Here is a 27490-nt window from a genome sequence, read left to right on the forward strand (position 1 = left end):
CACACATTGTTTTTAGATTTTAAAAACAAGTATTTGTGGGGGGGCCGACCCCCTCCAACTTACCTTAAATGCGAAGTATTGGCGTGCGTTGTAAATGCATATTCGCGGTAAAAACCTGCGTGCTAACAAATGCGCGGTAAAGACACAATGAGGTAAAAACTCTTTGTAAAGGCTGTTTCCCCAAACATTAGTGTGTAGAACGTAAGTGAGAGGAAAAGGGAGTACATGCAAAAAAATATATATTGTCCAACACTTCCCCTTGTAAAGTTTAAAGAGTATGTAATTTGATCAATGGGGTAAAACCTATCTATCAAGATTATATTTAAATCTGAATTATTAAATGTGTTATGTCTCTAGGAACATTCATAGTAATAAAGAAGGCTGCAGACACATAAAATCGTGGTAACAGTCATTGGAAATGAGAATTGATCAAACTTTCTCTATAAAAGATTCATAAATGTTATGATCTGTCAGACTTCTAGCTGCAAATTTCTTAACTTAGAATTGTCCCCAGCTGTCTGACTGAATCTGGATATTTTTGTGAGCACTACCCTTGTGCGCCAGCAGGTGGAGATGTTTAGCTCCGCTTGGTGTCGCCAGCACCTGAAATTACGTGCACAGTGCCAACATAGCCACCATCCCAGCACACTGACGTCAGTTATTTTCTTTCCGCTCCAGTCAGCGTAGGTCCGGGGATAGCAACACCCAGGCAGTTTTTGACTATCTTTTTGCAACTTTTTGTCGATGTTTTTTGAGACTTGTGTCCTGATGTGGCAGAGTTGTCTAGGCGTTGAGGGAGCGATCCCTCAAACTCCTTGCCGCTCATTGTGTGAATCTGCGACAGTCTCAATCCTGGTTGAAAGGAAGGCCCCAGGATCGGTCACAAAGCCATCGACCTTTGTCACAAAATAATCGCACTCCAGTAAGGCCCACAAAAATTAAGATTAAGAAGTTAAAGTGGTCTTCGACTTCACCCCATTTGTTACAATCATCTGAGACGAGGGAGTGTTGAAACTCAAGGCCTTGCTCTGCGGTTGGCCTGGGCCGTCTTCATTTCCCAGAGCTGCAGCTAGCTCCGCCCAACTCTGAGAATTCTGTGACGCTATGCATCTCATATTTGTCGGGCCTGTTGCCAGTGAGGCGCATTCGGGACGTACCCTTACTCGTTCACCGCCATCAGGTCTACCCTCTGCACTAGTCGGGCCCCTTTGATCCACAGATGGATCCTGACTGGTGCTGGTTGTGGCATTTTGACCCTCCCTGATACCTGTCCCACTTGACACCACACTCGCCATCCCCATTCTTATCCCTGACTCTGACATGGAGCCAGAGTGGGGTTGTCTGATGCAGACTAGAGCCATTCCCTCTAGGCTGGAGCCTGAACCCTATTTGTATGGACTAGGACTCTGGAAGATTGGGAAGGGTCACTGGACCCTGAAGAATGCCAGCGCCCAGACCAGAATATAAACGGGTGTGTGGAATTGGCCGATTCCAGGGGACTGTACTCCTCCCCAGATACTGGCTTGGTCTCTCCTCCTACTATGGCTAGGGACGAGGGTGCCACATTTGCTATGGTGGTGAGAAGGGTGGCTGAGATTCCTGCCCTCCATAGCAGTCAAGACTAATGTCTTGACAGAGGTGCTTCAACCGGGAGTCACTCCTTTAGAACCACTTTTTCCATTTAACAAGGCCCTTACTGATGTCCTGCTGGGGCCTGGTCCAAGCCCTGCACAGTAGCTCCTGTGGTGGAAAGGACAATTGCCCGCCGCCATCGCCTTGCCTCAGCAGTGATGTATATGATTAAAAAGAACATTATTTAAGAAAAGAACTCTGTATTACACCCAAGAGGCAAGTTATCACATAGATGGAAAGGTCCCGGAAAGAATAATATGAGTAATACCAGTCACAATGCGAAAAACATTTTTATGGAAACAAAAGGAGGAAAAAATACATCTCTATTTGGACAGCTTTGCATGATTATTCAGCATCATTAACAGATCACCTTACCATTTATTGCCCAGAAAAATTAATACAATGGCAATTTTTTTATCTAAAAACTCACATGATAGAATAAGAAGATAAATGGATTAACAGTTCTTGATTGGTAAAAAATAAAATCTGAAAGAAACAGGTTAGTATTAGATTCCTTACCTTAGAATATCCCCAGGCGTCAGTCTGGATCCGGAAACTTTTGCGTAGCAGTACCCCTGCGCGTCGGTAGGCGTCGTCTGCAGGCGTCCCCTGCGGCTCCGCGTCAGTCGTCGGCGTCGTGCGCCGTGATGACGTCGCTGGAGTATATAGACGCCGCCTCCGCGCGCTGACGTCAGTTCTTCTTTTTTTCCGTGCCAGCTAGCGCAGATCCGAAGAGCAGTACTCCGGTCTTTGACCAAAGTTTTTGACTAATTTTGATATCTTCTACGGTGCCGGTAGGATGCCTGGTTTTAAGAACTGTGACAGCACGATGACGGTCACGGACCATCATCGACTCTGCCTCCGGTGCCTGGGCCCCTACCACGACGTGGACGCCTGCGTCGATTGCCGGGCCTTGACGAATAAAGCTAGACGGGAGCGGTCCCGCAAGCTGCTCGAGCTCTGGGTGTCGGACCCACGTCAAGAGCAGTCCCTGTCCGGCTGGAGGTCAAGGGAGCGATCGAGGGAGCGGTCGCGGATCCGTCACTAGCGCTCCGGGAGTCGTCACCATTCCTCTGGTTCCTCAGGTAGGAAGCACAAGAAGTCGGGGCGTCGTCATCGTACCCCCGACTCCCCCAGACGCTCGCGCGATGCGGCCGGGGGTTCGGGTGGCCCCACCCCCGTGGCTCCGCGTGAGTCGCCGACACGGCCTGCTCCATACCCTGCGGTCCCTGGGCAAGGCGCGTCACCCGAGGAGAAAGAGGCGTTCCTCATGGGCATGAGGGCACTGTCTCCTCCGGCGCCTGCGGGCCCTGTGGTCCCGTCCGAGGGCCCTAGCGGTTCGGGTGCTCCGGCCCCGGCGCCGCAGGGGCCATCAGGGTCGACGCCGGCTGGTCAACCGGCCTCTCAGGCGCCGATTCCATCGGGGCAACCCTTGGCGCCGCCACCGCGCGGCGCCGGGTCTCCGGCGCCGGCTCCGGGCGGCGCCGCCCCCATTCCCTCTCCGACTCGGGACGCGGAGTCGAACCGGCATCGCCCGACGCCGAGTCAGACGCCGATAGGGCCTGTGGACCCCGGGGAGCCGGTCTACGTTGTTGATTCCGAATATGGTGAGGATGTAGATTACGGAGATGAGTGGGAGGGGTCTGAGGACCCTCTGACCCGCGAGTGTCAGTACAATGTGGACTGGACGGGTGATTTGGGTGACGCCAGTGGTCTGGATGACTCCCCCAACCCTGGCTTTGTCTCGCCTCCTACCGTGGCTTCGGATGAGGGGGCAGCTTATTCAGTGGTGTTGATGAGGGCTGCCAAGGCCTTAAACCTTGAGCTCCCCGTCGCGGCCGTGAGGACTAACATCCTCACTGAGGTCCTCAAACCGCAGTCATGCCCACAGGAGCCACTGCTGCCGTTCAACGAGGCCTTAACTGACGTTCTTTTGGGCACGTGGTCCAGGCCCGCTTCAGGTTCGCCTGTTGATAGGAACGTGGCCAGACGCCACCGTCCGTGTACGGATGACCCCAAGTTCTTGTCCACCCATCCCACCCCTGAGAGCCTGGTGATCCAGGCCTCGACTTCCCAGACCGCATTCCCGTCGGCCCCGCCCGACCGGGAATCTAAGAGGTACGACCAGTATGGTAATAAGGTCTTCTCGTCCCTGAGTCTGGGACTGCGGTCTTGCAACACCGCGTGCCTCTTGGGCCGCTACACCCACTCTCTGTGGGATACGGTCGCGGACCTGCTGCCTGAATGCCCGCCGGAGGTACGGGCTAAGCTGGGCAAGGCTATGATTGAAGGCCGAGACGCAGCAAGATACTCCATCAGGTGTGGTCTTGATACGACCGACTCACTGGGCAGAGCGATGTCCACGACGGTGGCGATTCGTCGCCACGCCTGGCTGAGATCCGCCAACTTTTCGGCAGATGTCCAGAATGCATTGATGGACATGCCGTTTGATGGCAGTCGCCTGTTTGGCGACAAATCGGACCACGCGCTGGAGCGCTTCAAGGACTCCGGGGTCACAGCCAAGTCCTTGGGTCTCTCGACCCAGCGCCAGCAAACGGGTTCGTTTCGCTCCTTTCGTGGCCAAGGAAGGGGCGGTCCCACACGTGCTGCCAGCCACGCGCCGCAACAGACTTATCAATGCGGTGGCGGCCGTGGGAACCGCCGTGGTGGCGGTCGGGGACAGCGGCGGGGTCAGACCACACCTCCCCCTGCAGCATCTGCCACTAAATCCTCCTAGTCCGTGCTTTCAGGCCCATGTGACGCCGGTGGGTGGCAGGGTTCGCCATCACCTCTCCCACTGGCGCACAATAACATCGGACAGGTGGGTGCTGCAGCCTGTCCGAAGGGGCTACTCCCTCCCCTTCGAGACCACTCCTCCAGCCATGCCACCGCAGAACCACCGTGTGTCGGGGGACCACTTGGCACTTCTGAGGGAGGAAGTTACGGCCCTCTTGGCCAAGGGGGCCATCGAGCGCGTTCCTGGGCCAGAAGTAGGACGTGATTGCTATTCCCACTACTTTCTGGTACCCAAGAAGGACAAAGGGGGCCTACGTCCTATCTTGGACCTAAGGAACGTCAACGGCTTCCTCTGTAAGGAGAAGTTCAAGATGTTCACTTTAGCTCAGGTCTTGGCTGCTCTAGACCCGCAAGACTGGATGGTAGCGTTGGACATGCAGGATGCGTATTTTCACATCCCCGTCCTGCCGGCCCACCGGCGTTACCTGCGGTTCACGGTAGGCCACGAGCACTTTCAGTTTATCGTGCTCCTCTTCGGCCTTACCAGCGCCCCACGGGTGTTCACCAAAGTGATGGCGGTGGTCGCAGCCCATCTGCGCAGATTGGGGGTTTCAGTCTTCCCCTATCTAGACGACTGGTTGTTGAAGGCGGGCTCGCCCCAGACAGTCGTCCACCACCTTCAGATGACGGCAGACCTGCACAAGCTGGGGTTCTCCATCAATGTGCCGAAATCACACCTGTGTCCCTCTCAAAAGCTCCTTTTCATCGGAGCGGTTCTCGACTCGGCGCAGTTTCGGGTCTATCCTCCGGAACGGCGAGTCCAGGATATACAGGCTTTGATTCCCATCTTTCAGCCGTTATCCCGGGTTTCCGTCAGGTTGACGCTGCGGCTGCTGGGGCTGATGGCTTCCTGCATCCTTCTGGTGCATCACGCCCGGTGGCGGATGCGGGCTCTGCAGTGGGACCTGAAGTTTCAGTGGGCCCAGCATCAGGGCAACCTGTCCGACCATGTCTTGATCTCAGAGGGCACTGCAAGACAACTGCAGTGGTGGCTTACGGACCGCGATTGGGTCAGAGGCAGATCCCTCTCCCTTCCCCAACCGGTGCACGTTGTTGTGACGGACGCGTCCCTCCAGGGCTGGGGAGGCCACTTGGGAGAGGCAGAGATCAGATGCATCTGGTCTCCGGCGGAGTCCCGGCTCCATATAAACCTGTTGGAGCTCCGGGCGATTCGTTTGGCTCTGAAAGCATTCCTCCCCTTTGTCAACGGGAGTGTAGTGCAGGTGTTCACGGACAACACCACCGCCATGTGGTACTGCAACAAGCAGGGCGGGGTGAGGTCGTGGACCTTTGCCAGGAGGCTCTGCGCCTCTGGCAATGGCTGAAACGTCAGGGCGTGACTTTGACGGTTCAACACCTGGCAGGTTCTCTGAACGCCAGGGCGGACAAACTCAGCCGTCGGTGCTCGATGGATCACGAATGGCGTCTGAACTCGGACGTGGCGCAAGGCCTCTTTCGGCAATGGGGAGAGCCTTGGTTAGATCTATTCGCCACGTAAGAGAACGCGCAATGTCATCAGTTCTGCGCGTTGGAGTTTCCAAGATGGCACTCGCACGGCGACGCCTTTCGGCGCGAGTGGAGTTGCGGTCTGTTCTACGCCTTTCCGCCTATACCACTTCTGCCCAGAGTGCTGAAGATCATCAGGCGCGACCGGGCCCAAGTCATCCTTGTGGCTCCGGACTGGGCTCGAAGGTACTGGTATCCCGAGCTACTCAGCATGTCAGTCGGTCCCCCTATCCGCCTGCCCCTTCAGGAGGACCTTCTGTCGCAGCAGCAGGGGACGGTCCTCCACCCGAACCTGTCCAGCCTCCACCTCCATGCGTGGAGATTGAGCGGCGACAGTTGAGGCCATTTGACTTGCCTCCTGAAGTCTGTGATGTGATTCTGGCAGCCAGGCGTTCCTCCACGAAGTCGTATACGCCTGTCGGTGGAACAAGTTTGTGGCATGGTGCACAGCAAAGGCTGTGGATCCTCTCTCTGCCCCTCTTTCTGAGGTTCTTCTCTTCCTTCTTTCTCTTGCCCAGCAGGGCTCTGCTCTGGGCACTATCAAGGGCTACCTTTCTGCCCTTTCGGCCTTTCTGAGGCTGCCTGATCAACCTTCTTTGTTCAAGTCCCCCATTGTAACAAGATTCTTGAAGGGCATCACACACATGTATCCACCTGTTCCGTTTGTGATGCCTCAGTGGGACTTGAACCTGGTTCTAACCTTCTTGATGTGTGCTCCCTTTGAGCCACTTCATTCCTGTCCTCTCCGTCTCCTGACTTCAAAGGCGGCCTTCCTGGTTGCCATCACCTCTGCCAGGAGAGTGAGTGAGCTCCAGGCTCTTTCTGTCAAACCTCCTTTCATGTCCATTCATCCAGACAAGGTGGTTCTGAGAACTAGACCTTCTTTCCTGCCCAAAGTTGTCTCTGCTTTTCACATCGGGCAGTCCATCACCCTCCCTTCCTTCTTCCCGCCTCCGCATCCTTCAAAGGATGAAGAGCGGCTCCATCGTCTGGAATCAAAACGTGCGCTTTCATTTGATATGGATCGCACACGCCAGTTCCGGGTGGATGACCAACTGTTTGTTGGCTACGTGGGTGCGAGAAGGGACGGGCGGTACATAAACGGACCATCTCTCGGTGGGTCGTTCTGTGCATCAAAGCGTGCTTCTCTTTGGCTCGGAAGGAGCCTCCTGTTGGGCTGAGGGCCCATTCCACTCGGGCCACGGCGGCTACTACTGCCCTGGGCCGGGGAGTCCCCTTGCAGGACATTTGCCAGGCGGCTACGTGGGCCTCGCTGCACACCTTTGCGAGGCACTACTGCCTGGACAGTCAAGTCTGGAGGGATGGCTTCTTTGGCCGTTCTGTCCTCCAGGACTTTCTGGTGTAGGATGGTATTGGTTCGCAGACCCACCGCCGGGGTTGGTATTGCTGGGGTATCTATTCTAAGGTAAGGAATCTAATACTAACCTGTTTCTTTCAGATGAACAAGTTACTTACCTTCGGTAACGATATATCTGTAAGAAACAGTAGTTAGTATTAGATTCCTTACCGCCCCACCCCTCCTCCCCGTTCTGCGAACTGATACCTAGGGTTAAGGACATCCCTTTCAGGGCCCTAGTTTCAAATGGCACCAGTGTTGGTTCTCACATGGCTCTGTGTGTTCTGGCGCGGAAAAGCTGTGTGCAAAGAACTGACGTCAGCGCGCGGAGGCGGCGTCTATATACTCCAGCGACGTCATCACGGCGCACGACTCCGACGACGGACGCGGAGCCGCAGGGGACGCCTGCAGACGACGCCTACCGACGCGCAGGGGTACTGCTACGCAAAAGTTTCCGGATCCAGACTGACGCCTGGGGATATTCTAAGGTAAGGAATCTAATACTAACTACTGTTTCTTACAGATATATCGTTACCGAAGGTAAGTAACTTGTTCTAATAGCCAACAGTATTGTCATGAATAGCCAGACACTAGGATAAGCAAACTCAAATAAATTATAAAGTCAGTTGAGAATAAATCAATGAAATCTGAGACAATGTGAGAAATACTATGTTGTAAGGAGATGTATATACATGCATCATTAGGATAACCGTATAGGATGGCATACCATATGCATAATCGTATGCACATCATTTGTTGCCGAACTACAATTTAACATGATATTTATCATTCAAAACATAGGTTTGGTAAGCATTTTGGTTAATACATCAAAAGTTCTTGATATAGTCTCTTATCAACAGATCTCAGTGTAATAATCCATCTTGCCTCATTCTTATCTAAGGCTAGGGCTTTGTCACCCCACACAGAGCATGATCGGATATTTTCCAGAGGGTGGAATTTGATGGATATGTATGAAGACATGCATGATAATACAATATTTCTCCAATGGATATGTTTTGTCTTGGTTCCTTATACCTATAATATATCCCAGAATAAGTTTATTTAAGTACCAAATAGTGCAGCCAACATATATTTTTGAGCAGTGACAAATTATGATGTGGGTAACAAACTTAGTGTTGCAATTAGTAAAGTCTTCTACCTTTCTCACAATTATCCTGGAAATGAACAGTTTTATCAACAGCATAGGAATAAAATTGCATCTTTCACATCTGTAGAAACTGGGGTTGGGGGGTATGTGCACTCTCTGTGGTCTCTTATGGGATGGAGAAAACTGTGACATATCAGGTCCCAAATGGTTCTGATCCTTGCTAGAGATAACTGTAGGTTTGTTAGAGATTACTTGTTCGAGCATGTTGTCCACTGTTTGGATGTACCTGTGTTTGCATAAGGTCTTGATAAATTAAGAAGAGGTCACAAAAACTGGACATTGTGTGTTTTTCTTATTGAGTCATTTTTTAGATAAGTTTGTAGCTATGTACCTTGGCTATCTTGGTTTTTAACTTTCCCAGTATATTGTTAGTGTTACCCCTGTCTGCAAAACGTGCCTCCATCATGACAGTTTTGGTTGGAAAATAGTGTCATCACTGCAGTTATGTTTCAGTTGTCATTTCTTCAAAAGGGATTGAAGGCATTTGTAATTTGTGATATGTGCGTGTGGTGGGTAGGATGGCATTGCAGGAGATCGGTTTTGTTTATATTGCAAAGATGTTATATGGTGATCCTGTATATATGTGGTAGCCTGCAGGTATTCTGCAGAAGTCTGGCTCTGATTTTTGGTGAAAGGAAAATTGTAGCCATTGTTATCAAGGTATGTGAAAAAATAATGTAAGGTGTCTAAATCTCCTGTTCAATTCATAAATCTACAATGTATCTACCCTAATAAAAGATGTTTGAAGAGGGGGGGTGATGGGGTGGTTACAGTTTCCACAAATACAATTCTTCATAATGACACGTATACAAAGTTAAATATGATGGTGAAAAATTGTCACCCATGGCTACATCCTGAATTTGGTAAAACCATTTTTGATTATGTACACAAATATTGTTTCCCAGAATCTGATCTATCATGTTGAGTGCCATATTGGTGTGCTCAAAGAATGTAGCCTTTCACTTTGAGAAAAATATTTAATGGCATACAGGCCACCAGTATAATGAACATACGTCTAGGGTGGCTAGTGTCATGTCTTGTGTCCAATTTACATCTGTGATTTTGTCTAATAATCTCTAGTACCTTGAATGTATGATGGGAGATTGGTCAGAAATGGTTGGAAAAAGTGATCAGTATATTCAGAAATGTTTTCAGTAGAGGTTTCTTGGGGCAGGGGGGCTAGAAACCGGGGGTTAACTTAGGCTCACAACTCAAAATACATTCAATAACAATAAATGATTGTCCGGTCAAATACTTTCTTTTATGACAAAAGGAGTATTTATATGCGAACAAAAATTAAATATGGCATACACAAACAATACACACAGTACCTTGAGGTTAGGGCTGTAATGTTCAATACGCAGGTCTCCGAGTTCCCTCTCACTAGTGGTAGTGGTTATTCCCAGTTGACTACAGGTGATATTCTGGTTAGGTCCCACTAGTAGTCCAAGTCTCAGGATTCCAACTCTGATAAAAGTCAAAAGTGTTCCGGGGCCTTCCGGCCTGTGACTAGTCTTACCTGCTCTTGCAAGGGTGGTGCGGCCGGATCTCCCCAGGGAGCCATAGCAGCTTCTCTTGGTGAATAGGGCTCATTGCTCTGCAGGGGCTGCAGCTGAGTGTCCTCTGCACCTCCTTCGCTAAGACTCAAAATATTTCTGCTCCTTCTCACAGGTGGGGGTGCAGGGATTAGGTTGCTCCAGTTCCGAGCTACAGTCTGGGCTTGTGCCCACACAGGTCACCACGGCGGCCTCTCCTCACGATGACGACTTGAACCAAAACAGTCCTTCTCCTTTCCACTGGACCCCACCTGGTATACAGGATAACTAACCTTACTCCATACACAGATAGCAGCCAGAAAGGCACGTCAGTAATCTTCACGGCTGCCCCACCAGGCATACGGGGTCACTGAGTCTATTCCTTATGGCGTGTTCCATGGCTCTTCCCACAGTTTAATGTATTTAATGTTATTTAATTTATACATGGATCCTTTTGCAGAAATTGTATGAGCAAGTGGTTTCAAAATAGTCTACTGTACTGATTACATACAGTGGATCATTTCTATTTCTGAGGATGCTGGTTCATTCAGATGTGTGTTTATGGACTATATGTCCAACATGATCACTTAGATGAGGAACAACTTTCTCAAGTTAAATGGGAACGAAAACTAAAATCATCCTCTTTGACAAAGACTATTCCATCTAGTCTAATAATTGATGACCCACCAGTGTTCTTTAGTCTCTTTTAAGTCTAAAAAACCGAAATCCGTCATCTGCGAGAGTCCAGTGTATAGCTTTGTAGTGCTTTCTTCATGTTCCCAATATCAAAGAAGACTTCTAAAACCAGATGCGTTACCGATGACTCAGACTGGGGAAGCCAAATAACTTCGTTAATCACAGTCAGAAAGCATATGAACTGCCCTGTGTGGATAGGGGAATCTCATCGTAATTGCGTGGTGACCATGAGCTGTAAAATATCATCTAAGGTTGTGATACTTGTCATTAACCAGAATGCAGATGACATGCCCGAAAGGTGTGGCAGGCTCTATATTGGAAGGTTTGAAAACGCAATTTGGGTGACAGTTTTATAAAGTACTCCGTGCCTTTTGGCATGGAAATAATTTATTACCACGTGCCTGGTTAAAAAATAAATAGCGGACAAACTGCAGCACAGCAGAAACCACAGTTTAAAATGCTGTTTTGATGGAATTTTGAATGTATGAGTGTAATTAAATAATATACCTAGACAGTTCAATAAGGTTTTAGGCTGATGCCATTATTACTGCAGACTGGAAGTTGTGGTTGTATAGTTATCCTGTATCATGGCTAATTTGATCGGCCGCTGTGCAGCCTCAAAGCTTCTTCTGTGATGGTCTGCATGATTCATAGAGGAGGTTGTCTGGGCATTAGATCTTTGTGAAAATAACGCTCTCTAATGGCTTATTATGGGCCGTTCTAGTAATGGTAATAGACTGCTGATCATTTCTAAGATGTTAAGATTAAATGTGAGGGAGGGGATGGACTTCTGATTTCCACACTCTTATCCTTTTGTAATAAGGGCACTCAGAGGATGTCTATGTGTGTCCATCCACATTGACAACCATCAAACACCTGTTTTGATATATATATTGTTGTTGCTGGTTCTTTACAGATGATTCCAAAGCCTGTCGAACCATCTAGGCAGCATGAGAGCCATCCTGAGGAGACTGAAGAGGAGCTACGCGAGCACCAGGGACTCCTAGAAGAGCCATTTGCTGACCGCATGGCTGCTCAGAAGGAAGCACAACTCTTAGCCTGTCTGGTGCAAGTGAAGCAGGAGCCCCTGGAGAGTGAGGATGATGACCCTGAGCTGGAATCTGGAAGGAGACCGACTGAGCAGGAACTTCTCTTCCGGCAGGTACATCTCCTTCTTAATTTAGTTAGGTGATGCAGGTGCAGTACCTTTTCCTTAATTAAGGTACAGATTTCCCCTTCAGTGAGGTACTGATCTTTCTGTTTTGTACAGGCAGTCATTTACAGCTTTGTTCCCTTCAGTGAGTTCTACAGTCCATTCCAGTATTTAAATAGTAAAACAATTAGTTCCAGATTTCAAAGCTCCATTATGAAACCTACAGCCTGCACATTACTTGTCAAGGCTGTATAATCCTGAATCCACCTCATGCCCTTCAATCGACTGTCCCTTTATCTCACACTTGCAGGTTCCTTTTTTTTCACTTTGTGATGATTTTCAATCTTTCTCTAACATTTGTTTGTTTTTCGCTCTCGGGTAATGTTTGATAATTTAAAATAAGTGCCTATTCCCATAAGAGGTTGCCGGTTGGCGCCACTGGCTCAAATTAAGCAGTGCCCTTTTCCCTTTAGTGAATGGGTGAAGCTGTTCCTTACTCAAAGCTTCTCGGATACAGCTCCTTCCTCTTCTGAAAGGTAAAACCTTGTCCCTTCTTGACAGCTATTCCTACTTCCTCGTTAGTCTGCTGCTGCTCAGAACCAGTTACTGCTTCGTAACCCATTTGTAAGTTAGAGCTTCTTTTCATTTCACCCACTCTCCAGATATGTACACTTTTCAACCACCAGGACTGGTACATATTTATACAAATACAGTTTCACCATCTTCTGTCGGGTAGATCTCTTTGCTTTTAAGCCAGGCAAATTTCCCACTCATTGAGTTCACCCAGTTTTAGTTCTTTGCTTATAGCCATACACTCATCTTTCCCGATCTGTCATGCTCATTCTCCTTTATTTGAGCATAGGAATCTCCTTTCCATTCAGTCAGGTACGTTGCTGTCGCCTGGTAGGCAGATGGAAAGCAGGCTAGCATACATATATAGCCATAGAGCAGCTCTTGGAAAAGACCATTGAAAAGTAGTCTTGCATATGTAAAGAAGCAAATAATTTCCATATTGCCAGGCATTCTTTCAACATTCACCCTAACTTCCTCAGAGACGTTCACTAGACATTGAAGAAAAGAAGCAGCTACAAGCAAGCATTTAAGAAACTGAAGTATGAAACATACAGAACATATGGAGCATAGCTATGTGGCTGCATCTGATTTTGACAATAGAGTAGCCCCCTGCTGGAAATTGGTAGCCCAGTTCTGGAATGGGGTAGTTTGGCAAGTCACTTCATGCAGGCAGATGATGGGTTGAAAGATCTCTGAGGATGGCAGTCTTTAATTAGGGAAGTAGCCAGCGGTGCTGTAACAGTTTTCAGAATGATGGTACTGCCGTTAATGATCCATCACTGAACTCATAGGTATTCTGAAAAATCCAAACAACATAGAAGAAGAGTAGTTAGTGAGCTATGCCCATTCAGCAAGAGAATGGTAAAGGTGTATTTTGTAGCATTTTAAAGCAGACTGTCACAAAGGTATGACTAAAACGTGGCATGGTAACACATTTACAGTCAGTCATTTTCAATTGAAGTGACCTCTGAATCTGCACAGACATATAGTTTTACTTATAAAACTATACATATAGTGCACAAATATTTGCGTGGAAATTGGGTTTCAGCAAAGGGCATCACCAAATAAAGTGACTTGATTTGGTTTGATCCTGTTGAAATCTTCTTTGTTTCTATCACATTTCAGAATTACAAATAAGGCACTTAATTTGGGCTTTCCTCACTGCTGACCTACTTTGAATTATGTGTATAGTTCATTTTATAGGTATTTAAATTTGTTTGTGTTAGAACAAATTACTTGCTGCAGATTTTCCTTTTCAGTCTCTGTACCCCAGCAAGATTGTTATGTAGTTCAATTTACAAAATCCTCTCCATCTACAGTCAAAGAAAAGTAAACACCAGTCTTTGTTAAAAGAATATGTAGCAAGTTGTCAGAAGATTAGTCTAGCATTTGACCTCTGTCTTTAAACGCACAGCAAATGTGAAAAGATAAAAAGAATCTGTAAAGTCACTTTTATTTCTCTTTCACATTTGGAACTCCTGCATTGTTATTTTGGAGGTGCTGCAGTGTGTCCCTCACCATTACTTCCGGCACCCATGGAAGTAGTCCCACACAAGTTGTGGAACAGTAGACCAGTATATGCTGGTAATAAGCTATAAAATAGCTCTGCATAGGAAACTAATGGGCCTGGAAAATAACCTTAGATATAACTGTGCTTTAACACAGGTGACAGGATGAAGAGAAGCACCTTTAAGAGTGCTTTAACACGGGTGTAGGGATAAAGAGCAGCATCTTTAAGAGTAGCGGTCTACCAGCATTGTTGGCTAGGGAACCGCTTAATGCTTGCAGTAAGCATATTAAGCATACCTCCTCAGAGTTAGGCAATGTGCTAGAGACTAGTTCCATTATTGCATATGATTCTTTTGAAAAATATCCACACCAGTAGCTTATTGGCTCAAGATTTTTCTGAGACAGGTGTGATAACCTGAAGACTTGTCAATGTGGGTGAATTTTGGACTGGAGATAGTCCTATGCAAGGGATCTGGACAGCCCAACTCAAGCATAATTAGAGATTATCTGAAAGAGACATGTTAGTGATAGATTCCTTACCTTAGAATATCCCCAGGTGTCAGACTGGATTTGGAAAGTTTTGCTTAGCAGTACCCCTGCCCGTCAGTAGGTGGCGTCCTGCGGCTCCGCGTTCATCACTGGCATCGTAAGCGGCGAGATGACGTCACCGAGAGTACTTAGGCGCCACCATGCACTCTGACGTCTTTTCTTTTTTTCCGCGCCAGCAAGCGCAGATCCGGATTGAGTCACTTTTTGACTACTCTTTTGAGACTCATGTCTCCCCCCTTTTTTCTCTGGTGCACGTAGGGATGCCCAGCTTTAAGTCTTGTGGGACGTGCCGCCGTAATATGCCGGTGGTGGACCCCCCAAGTGTTCCTCTACTGCCTGGAGACGGATCACAACTCCCAGGCCTGTCGAGCCATGGCCCGAAAGCCTTGTGGGAGCGGCGTCGGAAATTGCTGGAGGTTCGGCATTCGTCACAGGGGTTGTTCTCGCGACCGCTTGCGAGACCGGAGCCTTTGCTCCTCGGGCTCCAAGTCTTCGCCTTCGGATTCTGGTAAGCGACGCCATAAAATGAAGTCAAAGAAGCGCGTTTGCTCTCCGACGTCCCTCCCCGTCGCTCCTCGGAGGCGGATGAGGGGGACAGGGCTCTGCCCCTGTGGCTCCTCTGGAGCCGGGGGAGTCCTGCGGCCTAGCCGCCATACCCGGGTCTGTCGGCGACTCCTGAACGGATGCAAGAGTTTCATGCTGCCATGGGCCACCTTTTTAGGCCCCAGGCTCCTGCCGGCGCGCCTTCAGACTCTGCAGTCCCGTGTCCAGATCCTGCTGGCCCCGGCGGCACACAATCCTACGCCACTGGCTCCGGCCCTGGGCCACGAGGTGCGGCGCTGCTGCCTCCGGTGCCGCCCTCGGCTCTGGCACCGGCGCCGCCCTCGGCTCCACCCTCTGTGCCGCATTAGGTGCCTTTTTATACCACCCCTAGCCGGGGCCTTGGCGGAGCCGCTTCCCAATTCGGGAGCGGCTCCGGCCCCGCACTGGCTGTCTCTGTTTTCGGCGCTGCGACCAGCTCCCTCTACGCCAGAGGGGACGACGGATGGGACAGGTAATGTGACTCTGGGCAAGATTGGGTGGATGACCTGGAAGACGCGGGCGAACTCTGTTTCTTCTGACCCGGGGTTTGCCACTCCTCCGCCTACTATGGAGGAGAGTGCTTCCTACACCGTGGTGCTCAGTCGGGCTGCAGAGGGTCTCAATCTCTACCTCCCTACAGTGGCCCTCAAAACCAACCTCCTTACAGAGGTGCTCCAGACAGCGTCTGCATCTTCGGAGCCGCAGCTCCCTTTCAATGACGCCCTTACCGAAGTCTTCTTGGGCACTTGGTTGCAGCCGGCCACGGGGGTGCCGTGGATAAAAATGTCGCCAGGCGTCATCGCCCGGCACCTGGTGATCCCGCCTTCCTGACCACTCACCCTATGCCTGAGAGCCTGGTCATTCAGGCCTCAACTTCGCAGAGTGCCTTTCCCACAGCTCCGCCGGATAAGGACTCTAAAAGGCTGGAATAATTTGAGTAGAGGTTGTTCTCCTCTGCCAGCTTAAGGCTGAGGTCGGTTAACACCGCCTGCTTGTTGGGCTGTTACTCCCACGCAGTGTAGGATTCCGTTGTTCAGGTCTTGCCTCAGTGTTCTGCGGAGGTCCAGGCTGTCCTTTCCCAAGTGATTGGTGAAGGAAAGGATGCGGCTAAGTTTGCCATCAGGTGTGGTTTGGACACAGCTGATTCGTTGGGCAGGTCAATTTCCACGACTGTGCGCCACGCCACGCCTAGTTGCGTTCGACTGGGTTCTCGCCTGATATCTAGGGCTTGTCATGGACATGCCCTTTGATGGCTCCTGCCTCTTTGGCGATAAGGCTGACAGTGCACTTGAGCGCTTTGAGGACTCATGGGCTACGGCCAAGTCCTTGGGTCTTTCTACGAAGAACCCTGCCACTTCTGGGTTTCGTTCCATTCGTGGCCAGGGCAGAGGCACCCAGGCAGGCTCCTCCAACAAGCCTGTGCAGAACCAGTCTCAGCGCTGCCATGGCTTCCGCAGGGGCGGGTCTGGGAACCAGCGGTCGGGTCAGTCCACCTCTACCCCCACTGTTTCCATCATCAAGCCTTCCTAATCCGAGCTTAAAGGAGCACCCCACGCCAGTGGGTGGCAGGGTCCGCCACCACCACCACCACTGGCACGAAATTACATTGGACAGGTGCTGCAGATAGTCTGCAAGGGTTATTCCCTTCCCTTTCAGTCCTCCCCTCTAGCAATGCCGCCTCTGTGCCACCGCATGTCGGTGGATCATTTGGTTCTTCTCCATCAGAAGGTCACGGCCCTCTTGGCCAAGGGGGCCATCAAGCGCGTTCCTGTGCAGTAAGTAGGGAGTGGTTGTTATTCCTACAAGGGGGGCCTGCGCCCCATCTTGGACCTCAGGGACGTCAATCGCTTCCTTCGGAAGGAGAAATTCAAAATGCTGACTCTGGCTCAGGTCCTGGTTGCTCTCGACCCTGGAGACTGGATGGTAGCGTTGGACTTACAGGACTCTTATTTTCACATCAACGTCCTGCCGGCGTTACCTGCGGTTCATGGTGGGCTAGGATCATTTTCAGTTTGCCGTGCTCCCCTTCGGCCTTGCCAGCGCCCCTTGGGTGTTCACAAAGGTGATGGCAGTGGTCGCAGCTCATCTGCGCAGGTCAGGGGTGTCATTCTACCCCTACCTCGACGACTGGTTGTTGAAGGCGGGCTCACCCCAGGCAGTCGTCAATCACTTTCAGACTACAGCTGACCTCCTGCAGTTGCTGGGGTTCTCCATCAACGTGCCGAAGTCACACCCGAGTCCCTCTCAGAGGCTCCCCTTCATCGGAGCGGTTCTGGGTTCAGCGCTGTTTCGGGTTTATCCTCCCGAGCAGCGAATCCAGAATATTCAGGCTATGATTCCGATCTTTCGGCCTCTATCCTTGGTTTGTCAGGATGACCCTACTGCTCCTGGGCCTGATGGCCTCCTGCATCCTGCTGGAGACACATGCCAGATGGCATATGCGGGCTCTGCAGTGGGACCTGAAGTTCCAGTGGGTGCAGCATCAGGGCAACCTGTCCGATCATGACCAGATCTCGGAGGGCACTTCTCAACAATTGCAGTGGTGGCTCACGAATCGCGATTGGGTAGATGGCAGATCCCTCTCCCTTCCCCAGCCGGAGCACACAGTGATGACGGATGTGTCCCTCCTGGAATGGGGCGTCCACTTTGGGAGATGCGGAGATCAGAGGTCTCTGGTCCCCGGTGGAGTCCCAGCTCCATATTAACCTTTTGGAGCTGCGGGCGATCCGGCTTGCACTGAAGGCATTCCTTCCCTCTGTCCGGGGAAGTGTAGTGCAGGTGTTCATGGACAACACCACTGCCATGTGGTATTGCAACAAACAGGGCGGGGTGGGGTCCTGGACCCTATGTCAGGAGGCTCAGCGCCTCTGGACATGGCTGGAGCATCAAGGCATTCCCTTTGTGGTTCAACACCTGGCAGGTTCTCTGAACGCCAGGGCGGACAAACTCAGCCGCCGGTGCTTGATGGATCACGAATGGCGACGGAACTCTGACGTGGCGCAAGATCTCTTTCAGCAGTGGGGAGAGCCTTGGTTAGATCTATTTGCCACCAAAGAGAACGCGCAATGACATCAATTCTGTGCATTGGAATTTCCAAGGTGCACTCGCTCTGCGACGCTTTTCGTCGCGAGTGGAGCTGCGGTCTGTTGTACGCCTTTCCACCTATACCACTTCTGCCCAGAGTGCTGAAGAATATCAGGCGCGACCGTGCCCAAGTTATCCTTGTGGCTCCGGATTGGGCACGAAGATACTGGTATCCTGAGCTACTCAGCATGGCGACCGATTCCCCGATCTGATTGCCTCTTCGGGAATATCTTCTGTCATAGCAGCAGGGAACGGTTCTCCACCCGAACCTTTCCAGCCTCCACCTCCATGCGTGGAGATTGAGCTGCGACAGTTGACATCTTTCGATCTTCCTCCTGTGATGTCATTCTGGCAGCCAGGTGTCCCTCCACTAAAATGGTGTACGCCTGTAGGTGGAACAAGTTTGTGGCTTGGTGCACAGTGAAGGCTGTGGATCCCCTTTCTGCCCGTCTTTCCAAGGTTCTTTTGTTCCTTCTTTCATTAGCCCAGCAGGGCTCGGCTCTGGGCCCTAAGTCCCTGGTTGTGAACCGTTTTCTAAAAGGCTTTACACACACATTCCCTCCGGTGCCATTTATCATGCCTCAGTGAGACTTAAACCTTGTCTTGACGTTTCTGATGTGCGCTCCCTTCGAGCCCCTTCATAACTGTCCTTTACATTTTCTCACTCTTAAGACAGCGTTTCTGGTAGCTATCACCTCTGCCAGAAGAGTGAGTGAGCTCCTTAACCTCCTTTTCTCTCTATTGATCCGGACAAGTTGGTTTTAAGGACCTGTCCTTCTTTCCTACCAAAGATAGTCTTGCCCTTCCACATCAGGCAGACCATCACTTTGCCCACCTTCTATCCGCCTCCGCATCCCTCAAGGGAAGAGGAGAGGTTCCACCGTCTGGACCCAAAACGTGCGCTTTCCTTCTACCGCACACAACAGTTCCGGGTGGATGACCAGCTCTTTGTTGGCTACGTGGGCGCCAAAAAAGGTTCGGCCATGCACAAATGGACCATCTCTCGGTGTGTTGTTCTCTGCATCAATGCCTGCTATTCGTTGGCTAAAGAAGGAGCCTCTTGTGGGGTTGCGTGCCCATTCCATCAGGGCAACGGCAGCCACTACTGCTTTGGAACGCAGCGTTCCCTTGCAAGACATTGGTCTGGCAGCTATGTGGGTTTCGCTGCACACGTTTACCAAGCACTACTGCCTTGACAGTCAAGCCCGGAGGGATGGCTTCTTTGGCCGTTCTGTGCTCCGTGACTTTCTGGTGTAAATTTGTTCGCAGACTCACCACCGGGCTTGGTATTGCTAGGGTATCTATTCTAAGGTAAGGAATCTATCACTAACGTCTCTTTCAGATGCACAAGTTACTACTTGTGTAACAATATATCTGTAAGTCTCATTAGTTAGTGATAGAGTTCTTACCGCCCCACCCATCATCCCCGTTCTGCTAACTGATTACTAGGGTTAAGGTCATCCCTTTTAAGGCTCTAGTTTTATGCACCAATGGTCAGTATCTTGCATGGCTCTGCATTCCTGGTGCGGAAAGTAGTGTACAGAACTGACATCAGCACGCATGGTGGCACCTAAGTACTCTCCGTGACGTCATCTCGGCGCTTACGACGCCAGTTACGGACGCGGAGCCGCAGGACCCCACCTATTGACGTGCAAGGGTACTGCTAAGCAAAACTTTCTGGATCCAGTCTGACGCCTGGGGATATTCTAAGGTAAGGAATCTATCACTAACTAATGTCTCTTACAGATATATCGTTACACAAGTAGTAATTTGTGCATGTTGTGTAAAATGTCTGTAGGTAAGGATCTTTTTAGTACTGTTTAAGTGCCCCATCCATTAGACTTGCTTGAAGTCTCACCTGCTGCTCCTACGTGAGGTCGAACTTGTCTCTCTTGTTTATTTCTTTCCTTTACAGCAAGCCCTGATGCTGGAGCAGCAGCGCATTCTCCAGTTAAGAAAGTACCAGGCTTCCATGGAGGCAGCTGGCATGTCTGTGTCCTTTGGCGGTCACCGGCCACTTTCAAGAGCACAGTCCTCCCCTGCCTCTGCCACCTTCCCCATGTCTGTCCAGGAAGTGCCTACCAAGCCACGCTTCACTACAGGTAGGGAATGAGGCATGTGTTGCACTAATAGTGTTCAGCAAGCACATTATTTTCATACAGGTTTCATTTTACTTTAGTCTGGCAGCTGTCAATGATTCTTACCACTCAATGAAGCCTACATCCAATCTCCAACTAATCAGATTGTAAATTAGGCACTCTCTAAAGTGCACATTTGGCTTCTTTCCTAAGTAAACTTACTGGTCAGAGGCGTGAAAGTTGGTAGAATAAGTCTCCACTGTTAACCTCTGTATTTTATGCTCATATTCCTGGTGTTTGCTACTTTTTTACTCAAAGAGAAGATTCTGAAAATATAATGCATGTAAAGGACCTCACTTTCTAGACTGTTTCTTTTAATGTTTTTTTAAAGCCATTTATTTGGTTCCCCTTCGATACTAAAAGAGGAAGAATTTACAGTATACATAGTTAATAATCAGTACACATTTTACAAAGTCCCTTCATCATTCGCATCCTAAATGGACTATGATTTATCTTTTTTCAATTAATCCATGATGCACTTAGTATTAGGGATGTTTCATCACAATTTGTTCTCAGGGCCTTTCATAGTTGAGCCCTTTCGGCTAAGTATAGTGTGATGCAGTTAGCAAATGTCTCTGAGCATGACAAAGAGAGAGCCAGGAGAACAGTTAAAAACAGTTACTCTTATAGCTTTCAATAATAGCATTTCTCATAAAAAAGCAGTGTTGTAGATATCTTAGTCAATCACTTCATTGCTTGAAAGTTTCAGGAAGTCTGAACAACTCATTTCTATGGTATGGCGTTATGGCGCACCCTGCAAACAGTGACAGCAACTAATTCAGGTGGGGGAGCAGGCGGGCCCCACACACACCCTACACTCAGCCGTCTACATGAACTCTCACACCCCCATGCATTCAAAAGCTTGCACAAAAAATAGCCACAATTTGAAGCACCTACACGCCCATAAACAGCACACACTCACAAATACACATACCCACGTGGTCACATCAAACATTAAAAAAAAAAAATAACTCACTCTCTGCCTTCGAGGTTTTTGGAGAATTGGGACTGTTGCCTCCTCTCAGTGAGACGAGGCGGCAGACCATAAATCATAACAGAGTGGGATGGGGGGTCAGTGAAACTGATGACCCCAGCCCACTCTAGCAAGGCGTCAGTAATGGATACACAACCTTAGGCACTTTAGGGCTAAAAACTGAAGCGCCTAGGTCCAAGGCTATTAGTGACGCTCCCCTTCATCATGACTGTGCGGTCCTCCAATCCCTTTGCCGGACTGAGGAGGTCGGGCTCACGGGGCTATTACATATTCAGCACTGCAAAGTTCCCCTCAGGTAGCCAGGAGCCTGCACATGTATATCACCTGGCTGCCTGACCTGAACATAGAGTGCATGTCAGGCTGACCTTTACTCAGTGTAATTGGCACTCTTCATGTCGGCTAGAATATTGGAGTGCCCTCCACCCTCAAGGACGGGTTGCTGCTGCTTCCAAAATTCAATTTTTTATAGATTAAATTCACAACATAAAAACAACAAAAGACGACTATCCACATTATTTTCCTGAAGAGTTTAAGAACTTTCATGCGTTAATGTTGAAAATCAAGAAAAAATACCAACAAGAAGGGTAAGAGGGAGGTGGGACAAGAAGGGGGGAGGGATTGGGGGAAGTGTGGGGAGGGTTTTCCACGTGTGTGTGTTCTGTATGATCAAATATAAAGGTCCTGCTGGAGGTATGTCAGGGTTTCTCTGAGATAATTACTGAAAGAATGATGAATATGTAGGCAGCTAGTATGCAATCTGGTACGGCAGGGGGAGTATGTACAAGTCTATTGCGCTGGTTCTGAGGATGGTTATAAAGGAATCGTGGATGTAGGTCCATTCGGCGCTGGCTGGTGTGTGGGAGAGAGAGTTGGAGAGGCCTGGTGTGTCGATTGTAGATAGCAGCGGTAAACATACCTAATATCTTTGGTTCGCGAGGTTTGAAGGCTTAAGTGTAGTGTATATTTCGATTTTCATATCACAGTAAGTCATGCTTCGGAGTCACCCTTCCTTCTTGGGATGTTGTTTGGTGCCCCAATATAACGCAATTTCTCTTTTTGCTAATAGCGCTATGGCGAGGAACCTGCGGTAGCAACATTTTATACTGCTAACTATTCCCAGCAAGGCCAGTTACTCCAGTATTGGAACTTTCATAGATTCCTATGCTTGTATCATTCCCCATCGTCGGAATGGGAGTCCCCGGTATACATAGCAATAGAAACCAAAACAGAACCTAGACCTAGTCCCATTCATGTTTTGCAACCTAGCCACCTCTTTTTGTAAAAGAGACCAAAAAAATTAACAACCAATCAGATCAGCCTCACTCCTGAGAGAAGCTCAGAACCTCAGATTTTCTACCGCGCGTTGTGCAAGCGAGTTTCCACTGAGCTCTGCTTAGATTTTTCCTGTTAATCTGAATTCTAGAGTTTTTTTCTTCAAAACCTGCTTGGACTTCATGTCAAGATGGCTAATAAGGAGAAGAAAGCCCTCTTTAAAGTTTATATATATAAAGGACAAACACAAAGATTGTATTTACTGTCTGTACCCAGACCATAAGGCAGCAGACTGCAAAACATGCCCCGCTTTTTCCACGAAGACTCTGCGAGTCCTTGAAGGGTGTCTGTTAACCTGGCTCCAGAAACTCAAGTCAAGAAAGGAGCCTGTATCCAGTGACAGTGAGGAGGGATCTTCTGCTTCATCTTCCAGAAGGTCTTTAAAAAGGGGTGAAGTGTCTGCTTCGCCTTCTGAAGAACATCCTGACAAGGCCGTGAAAAAGACCTCTCATAGGTCTGAAAGGCGTAGTCCTGGTGAATCTCCTCAAGGACTATCGAAAGGAGTGATGTCTGAGAAGAAATCCAGTTCTGTTCCTCCATCTTCTCCTCCTGCGGCTCCAAAGACTTTCAAAAAGCCCTCCTCACTCTCTTCTGAGGTCAAATCTGTGAAGAAACTCCCATTGTCGATGACGACTGTCGACGAAATCTTCAAAGGTACAGTCTTCTCCTTCTACTTTGGCTCCGTCGAAGGGCTCTGTCGACGAAATCTTAAAAGGTACAGTCTTCTCTTTATACTTTGGCTCATCGACTGGCTCGTCGACGGTGATTTCATTGTCTCCAACGCCGAGGCTTAAGGGTTCCTTGTCGACGACTTCGGCGCCAGTGGTGGCTATGTAGTTGACGATGTTGATGAGGATGATGATGACGGCTTGAACGGGCGACTCCGTCGACGACGGCTGTGGTGACGACGGTCTCGGCGACGACTGTCTACGTCAATTTCTTCAACGATTCTCATGTCGTCGACGGCGGAAAACATTTCTATTTTGTCAGGAAGTGCCAGATTACACCTGCGATGACTTCCCCCAGCAGGGTGACTCCTTTACCTCCTGCTCTCCTCCTTGAAGAAGAGGGTTCGGAGGAGGATAATGGTCCGTTTGGCTGTGCGGATGGCCCTTCTTAGTTACATGTCAAGTGTCCGGACACAGATTCTGACGTGGAATACGTGGAAGAACAGTACTATGATCCTTCCTCACACTACCAAAAGGTGATGGTTTTTATGCCTTCCTCCCTACTAGCGGACTTGCAGTCTATGCTTCTGGACTATAGGAAGAGATTTGCAATGCAAAGAGATTTGATGGAGCGAGCAGCTAATAGATTCCAACTGCCCATGCCCACTGTGCAGTCGGAGTGTTTCCTTTGACTTTAAGGAGTGTGAGAAAGTGGCTATATATATATATATATATATATATATATATATATATATATATATATATATATATATATATATACACACACACACACACACACACACACACACACACACACACACACACACACACACACACACACACACACACACACACACACACACACACACACACACACACACACACACACACACACACACACACACACACACACACACACACACACACACACACACACACACACACACACACACACACACACACACGTTCACAAACCCGTTCACAAACCCCAAAGGTATAACAGAGCTTAAAGTCAGGACTGACCTCACTCTCAAAAGTGGTAGCTTGGTCGAGCAGTAAGGCAGTACCAGAGGGCAGTGCAAAGCATTTGTTGTACACACTCAATCAGCAAAGGATTTCACACACTCAAAGACTGCACTCCAGGCCAATGGTTGTTATATCCAAAGATATAGTTGCTTTATTTTTAGAACCAACAGGCATAAAAATATACTTTGCTAGAGATGAGAACTCATGTATTTACTTTGCAAGGAAGCAATGAAGTTGGTGAACACAATAGGTACAGGAGTTGCTGAAGGCAAATAAAGTCTAGACACACTTTAGTATTGAGCTCAATGAATTATTACCATAAAAGTCCAGTTGATTACAGTACAGATTACTTTAGTAGTTCCAAGACTTGATCCTAGATTTATTCCTGGGGTCTAAGCTGAAACCAAGTTAGCATAAATGTTTTAGTTACTGTGGTGAATTTTCATGGATATAAAGCAGTTTTAAAAGTTCACACTTAGAAACTTTTCAATGACAATCTGGCAATGTTATTTAATGGGAGAAAATTCAGGTTGCAGGTAAAGTATGATCGCGTTACTTTTGTTATCCAGTACTGGGCTTCTAGGGCCAGCACTGGGGTCTAAACTTTAAACAGGTAGGTGATTGCGTTTCAGTAGTTAGTATGATTTTTAAAGAATATTTCAAGTTTTCAAAAGTAGGCACTTAAAAGAAATTTCATAGAAAAACAGACAATGGGTACCTATGAAGAAAATACAGATTACTAGTAAACCCGATAAGGATTACTTTTGCGGTTCAGTGCTGGGCTGCAAGGTACAGTACTGGCTTCTCGCCTGCTTGCAGGTGAGGACTTCGGAATTCGGGCTTCGGCTGATCTTATATGAATATATGCCTTTTTCAAAACTTCATACTTAAAAAATGTTCGTGTCAAAATGGGTCAATGTTATCCAATGGCAGGGAAGTGAGTTACCGGTATCCAGGTGAGTGCTTGGCTGGTGAAGTTAATGTTCCGGGTGTAGACTCGGGGGTCCCCCAGGGTCAGGTAAGTATAGTCGGTTCTGCCCCAGCAGCACAGGGCCAGCCGGGTGCAGAGGTAGGTAGGCAGGCCCAATGATATCCAATTAGGGAAAGGAGGCCTTTGGTTGGTGGCTGCTGGCTAGCAGGCCACGCGGCTGTGGGAGCTGAGCTCCTGGTCACTTGCTCAGGGCAAGGGGGGGAAGTAGGATAGGACAAAGGTGGCACAGCCAGCAGCACTCGGCTGGGTGCTCTTGAGCCGTTGGGCGCTCAATGTTATCCAACGGGAAAGGTAAAAAAGGAACAAAGGCTGCAGGCTCGGGGACGTAGACTCTCCAGGGGTGACCAGCAGTTCGAGAGGTAAGTTGGGATCTTGGAGCACAGGTAGGTACCCCAAAGGTAGGCACAGAGGGCTGTAGGGCGCCGGGTGCAGGGGTGTCTCTGGGTGTCGGAAAAGCTTACCCTCGGCTGGTCGCGGTTGGGGTGGCCCCTAGTTCTGAGTCTGCCAGCGTCGGCTGGTTCGTTGAGGAGGGTCTTTGGGCACTGGACTTCGGGTCCCAGTCGCCGGGGGGACGTCCTCGTGGTCTTGGTTTGGTTGGGCCTGACCCGGGCTCGGCGGGTGCAGAGTGGGGTAGTCCGTAGCTTCCTTGTTGGCACCAGGTGGGTTGTTGCAGCAAAACCTCTGCTGATGGGAGTCCCAGTCTTTAAGAGGGTCAAGGCAGGCAGTTCCTCCGGGTGTCCCAAGTTTGCTGTCCGCAGGAGTCGCCGGGATTAGGCAGGAGCAGGTTCCAGGATCGACAGGCCGGTAGGCTGGGGCCAAGTCAGTTGTTGTTGTCCTGTTGTTAGCAGCTGCACGGCGGGTCTTCTTCTTCTTGATCTTCTTTTCGTATCTGGATCTGAGGAAGGAAGGTTCAGGGAGCCCCTAAATACTGAATTTAGGGGCGTTACAGGTAGGGCAAGGACAATGGGTCCCTGTCCTGGGGTGTGTTCACCCCCTAGTCTGCTCCTCTCCTGTGGGCGGGGGGAGCAGGAGCCTAACTGGGATTGGGCAGGGCTCCCCATCTACAAGATGGCCGGAGCCCGGGGTCGTGCTTCACCTCGTCTCCCCCACCTGAGTGGGGTTGGCACAGGCTGGCACACCCCCTTCCTACCAGTCTTCCCGCCAGAGTGGGGGTTAGAACCGGTGGGGGCCAGTTGCAGGGTACAGCAAATGGTCTGGAGACGCTCACAGAGGCAGCATGCCTTTAAAGCTTCCCCCTGCCCATCCTGGGGGAGGAGACCTAGCACCTCACCCAGGATGTGCATTGTTGCAGGCCCAGGAGAGCGGGGGGCTCTCCACCCAGGGGTCCAGCAAACATGTCTGCTGTGTGGCAGCCTCTGCAGCCACTCAGCCCAGACGTGGATTTTAGGTTAGGATTTCAGAAGGCATCTCTAAGATGCCCTCTGGTGCATTTTACATTAAATCCCACACTGGCATCAGTGCGGGTTTAATGTGCTGAGAAGTTTGGTACCAAACTTGTCAGTCTTCAGTGTAGCCATTATGGTGCTGTGGAGTTCGTAATGACAACCTCCCAGCACCATAAACTCTTGATGGCATCACTGCACTTACAGTGCCCAGGAATGGCCCTGGGAACTGTAGGGGCACAGGGCTCATGCACCTGTGCCCACACCTCTGGCATAGGGCACCCAGCTAGAGGGTTGACTGAAGTATGCTAGGGCAGTGGGTTCTGTGGGCATGGCACACAGGGATATGTGCCATGTTGACTCTTGGTTTAGTTATGTAGTTAGGCACTCAGCCTGCAAAGGCAGTGTGTTGGTGCCAGGGTACAAGGCCCCTGAGGGTGGCAAAATAAGTGCTGCAGTCCTCAGGGGTCTTCTCTGGTCACCATGCCCTGGGTACCTAGGGTACCGTTTACTAGGGGCTGACAGGTGGCCAGAGATGCCAATTGGGTTTTTAGTTTCAGCACAGTTTTAGGGAAGGAACACAGGCCCTGGGTACCTTTTTGGCAGGAACCCAGGGCACACTCAGTCAAAGCACATCAGCAGTTCAGAAGAAAGTTGGGGCATAGTAAAGGCAAGAAAGATGGCACTTTCTCACAAGGACCCTTACAAGAAGTCGGTCCAATCAATACCTATTGTTGATCACGTCTGGGATGAAGGGTTAAAAGTGATGCAAAATCCAACCATGGTCATTCCAGTACT

The 27490-nt window shown here is 49.4% G+C and overlaps 1 protein-coding gene across 4 annotated transcripts in view; it reads left to right on the top strand.

Moving 5' to 3' along the window:
• The window catches only part of HDAC4 (histone deacetylase 4), a 1308595-nt gene that overhangs the window by 956462 nt on the left and 324643 nt on the right, over positions 1–27490 (top strand). For all 4 annotated transcript variants that reach the window (XM_086956254.1, XM_086956256.1, XM_086956255.1 and 1 more), the window contains 2 exons: positions 11607–11852; positions 20056–20242. In XM_086956254.1, the coding sequence (XP_086812380.1) occupies positions 11607–11852; positions 20056–20242 (433 nt within the window). The remainder of the gene's footprint in view (positions 1–11606; positions 11853–20055; positions 20243–27490) is intronic.

This window comes from Lissotriton vulgaris, chromosome 2_1, assembly GCF_964263255.1.
Source record: "Lissotriton vulgaris chromosome 2_1, aLisVul1.2, whole genome shotgun sequence".
NCBI classification, from domain to species: domain Eukaryota; kingdom Metazoa; phylum Chordata; class Amphibia; order Caudata; family Salamandridae; genus Lissotriton; species Lissotriton vulgaris.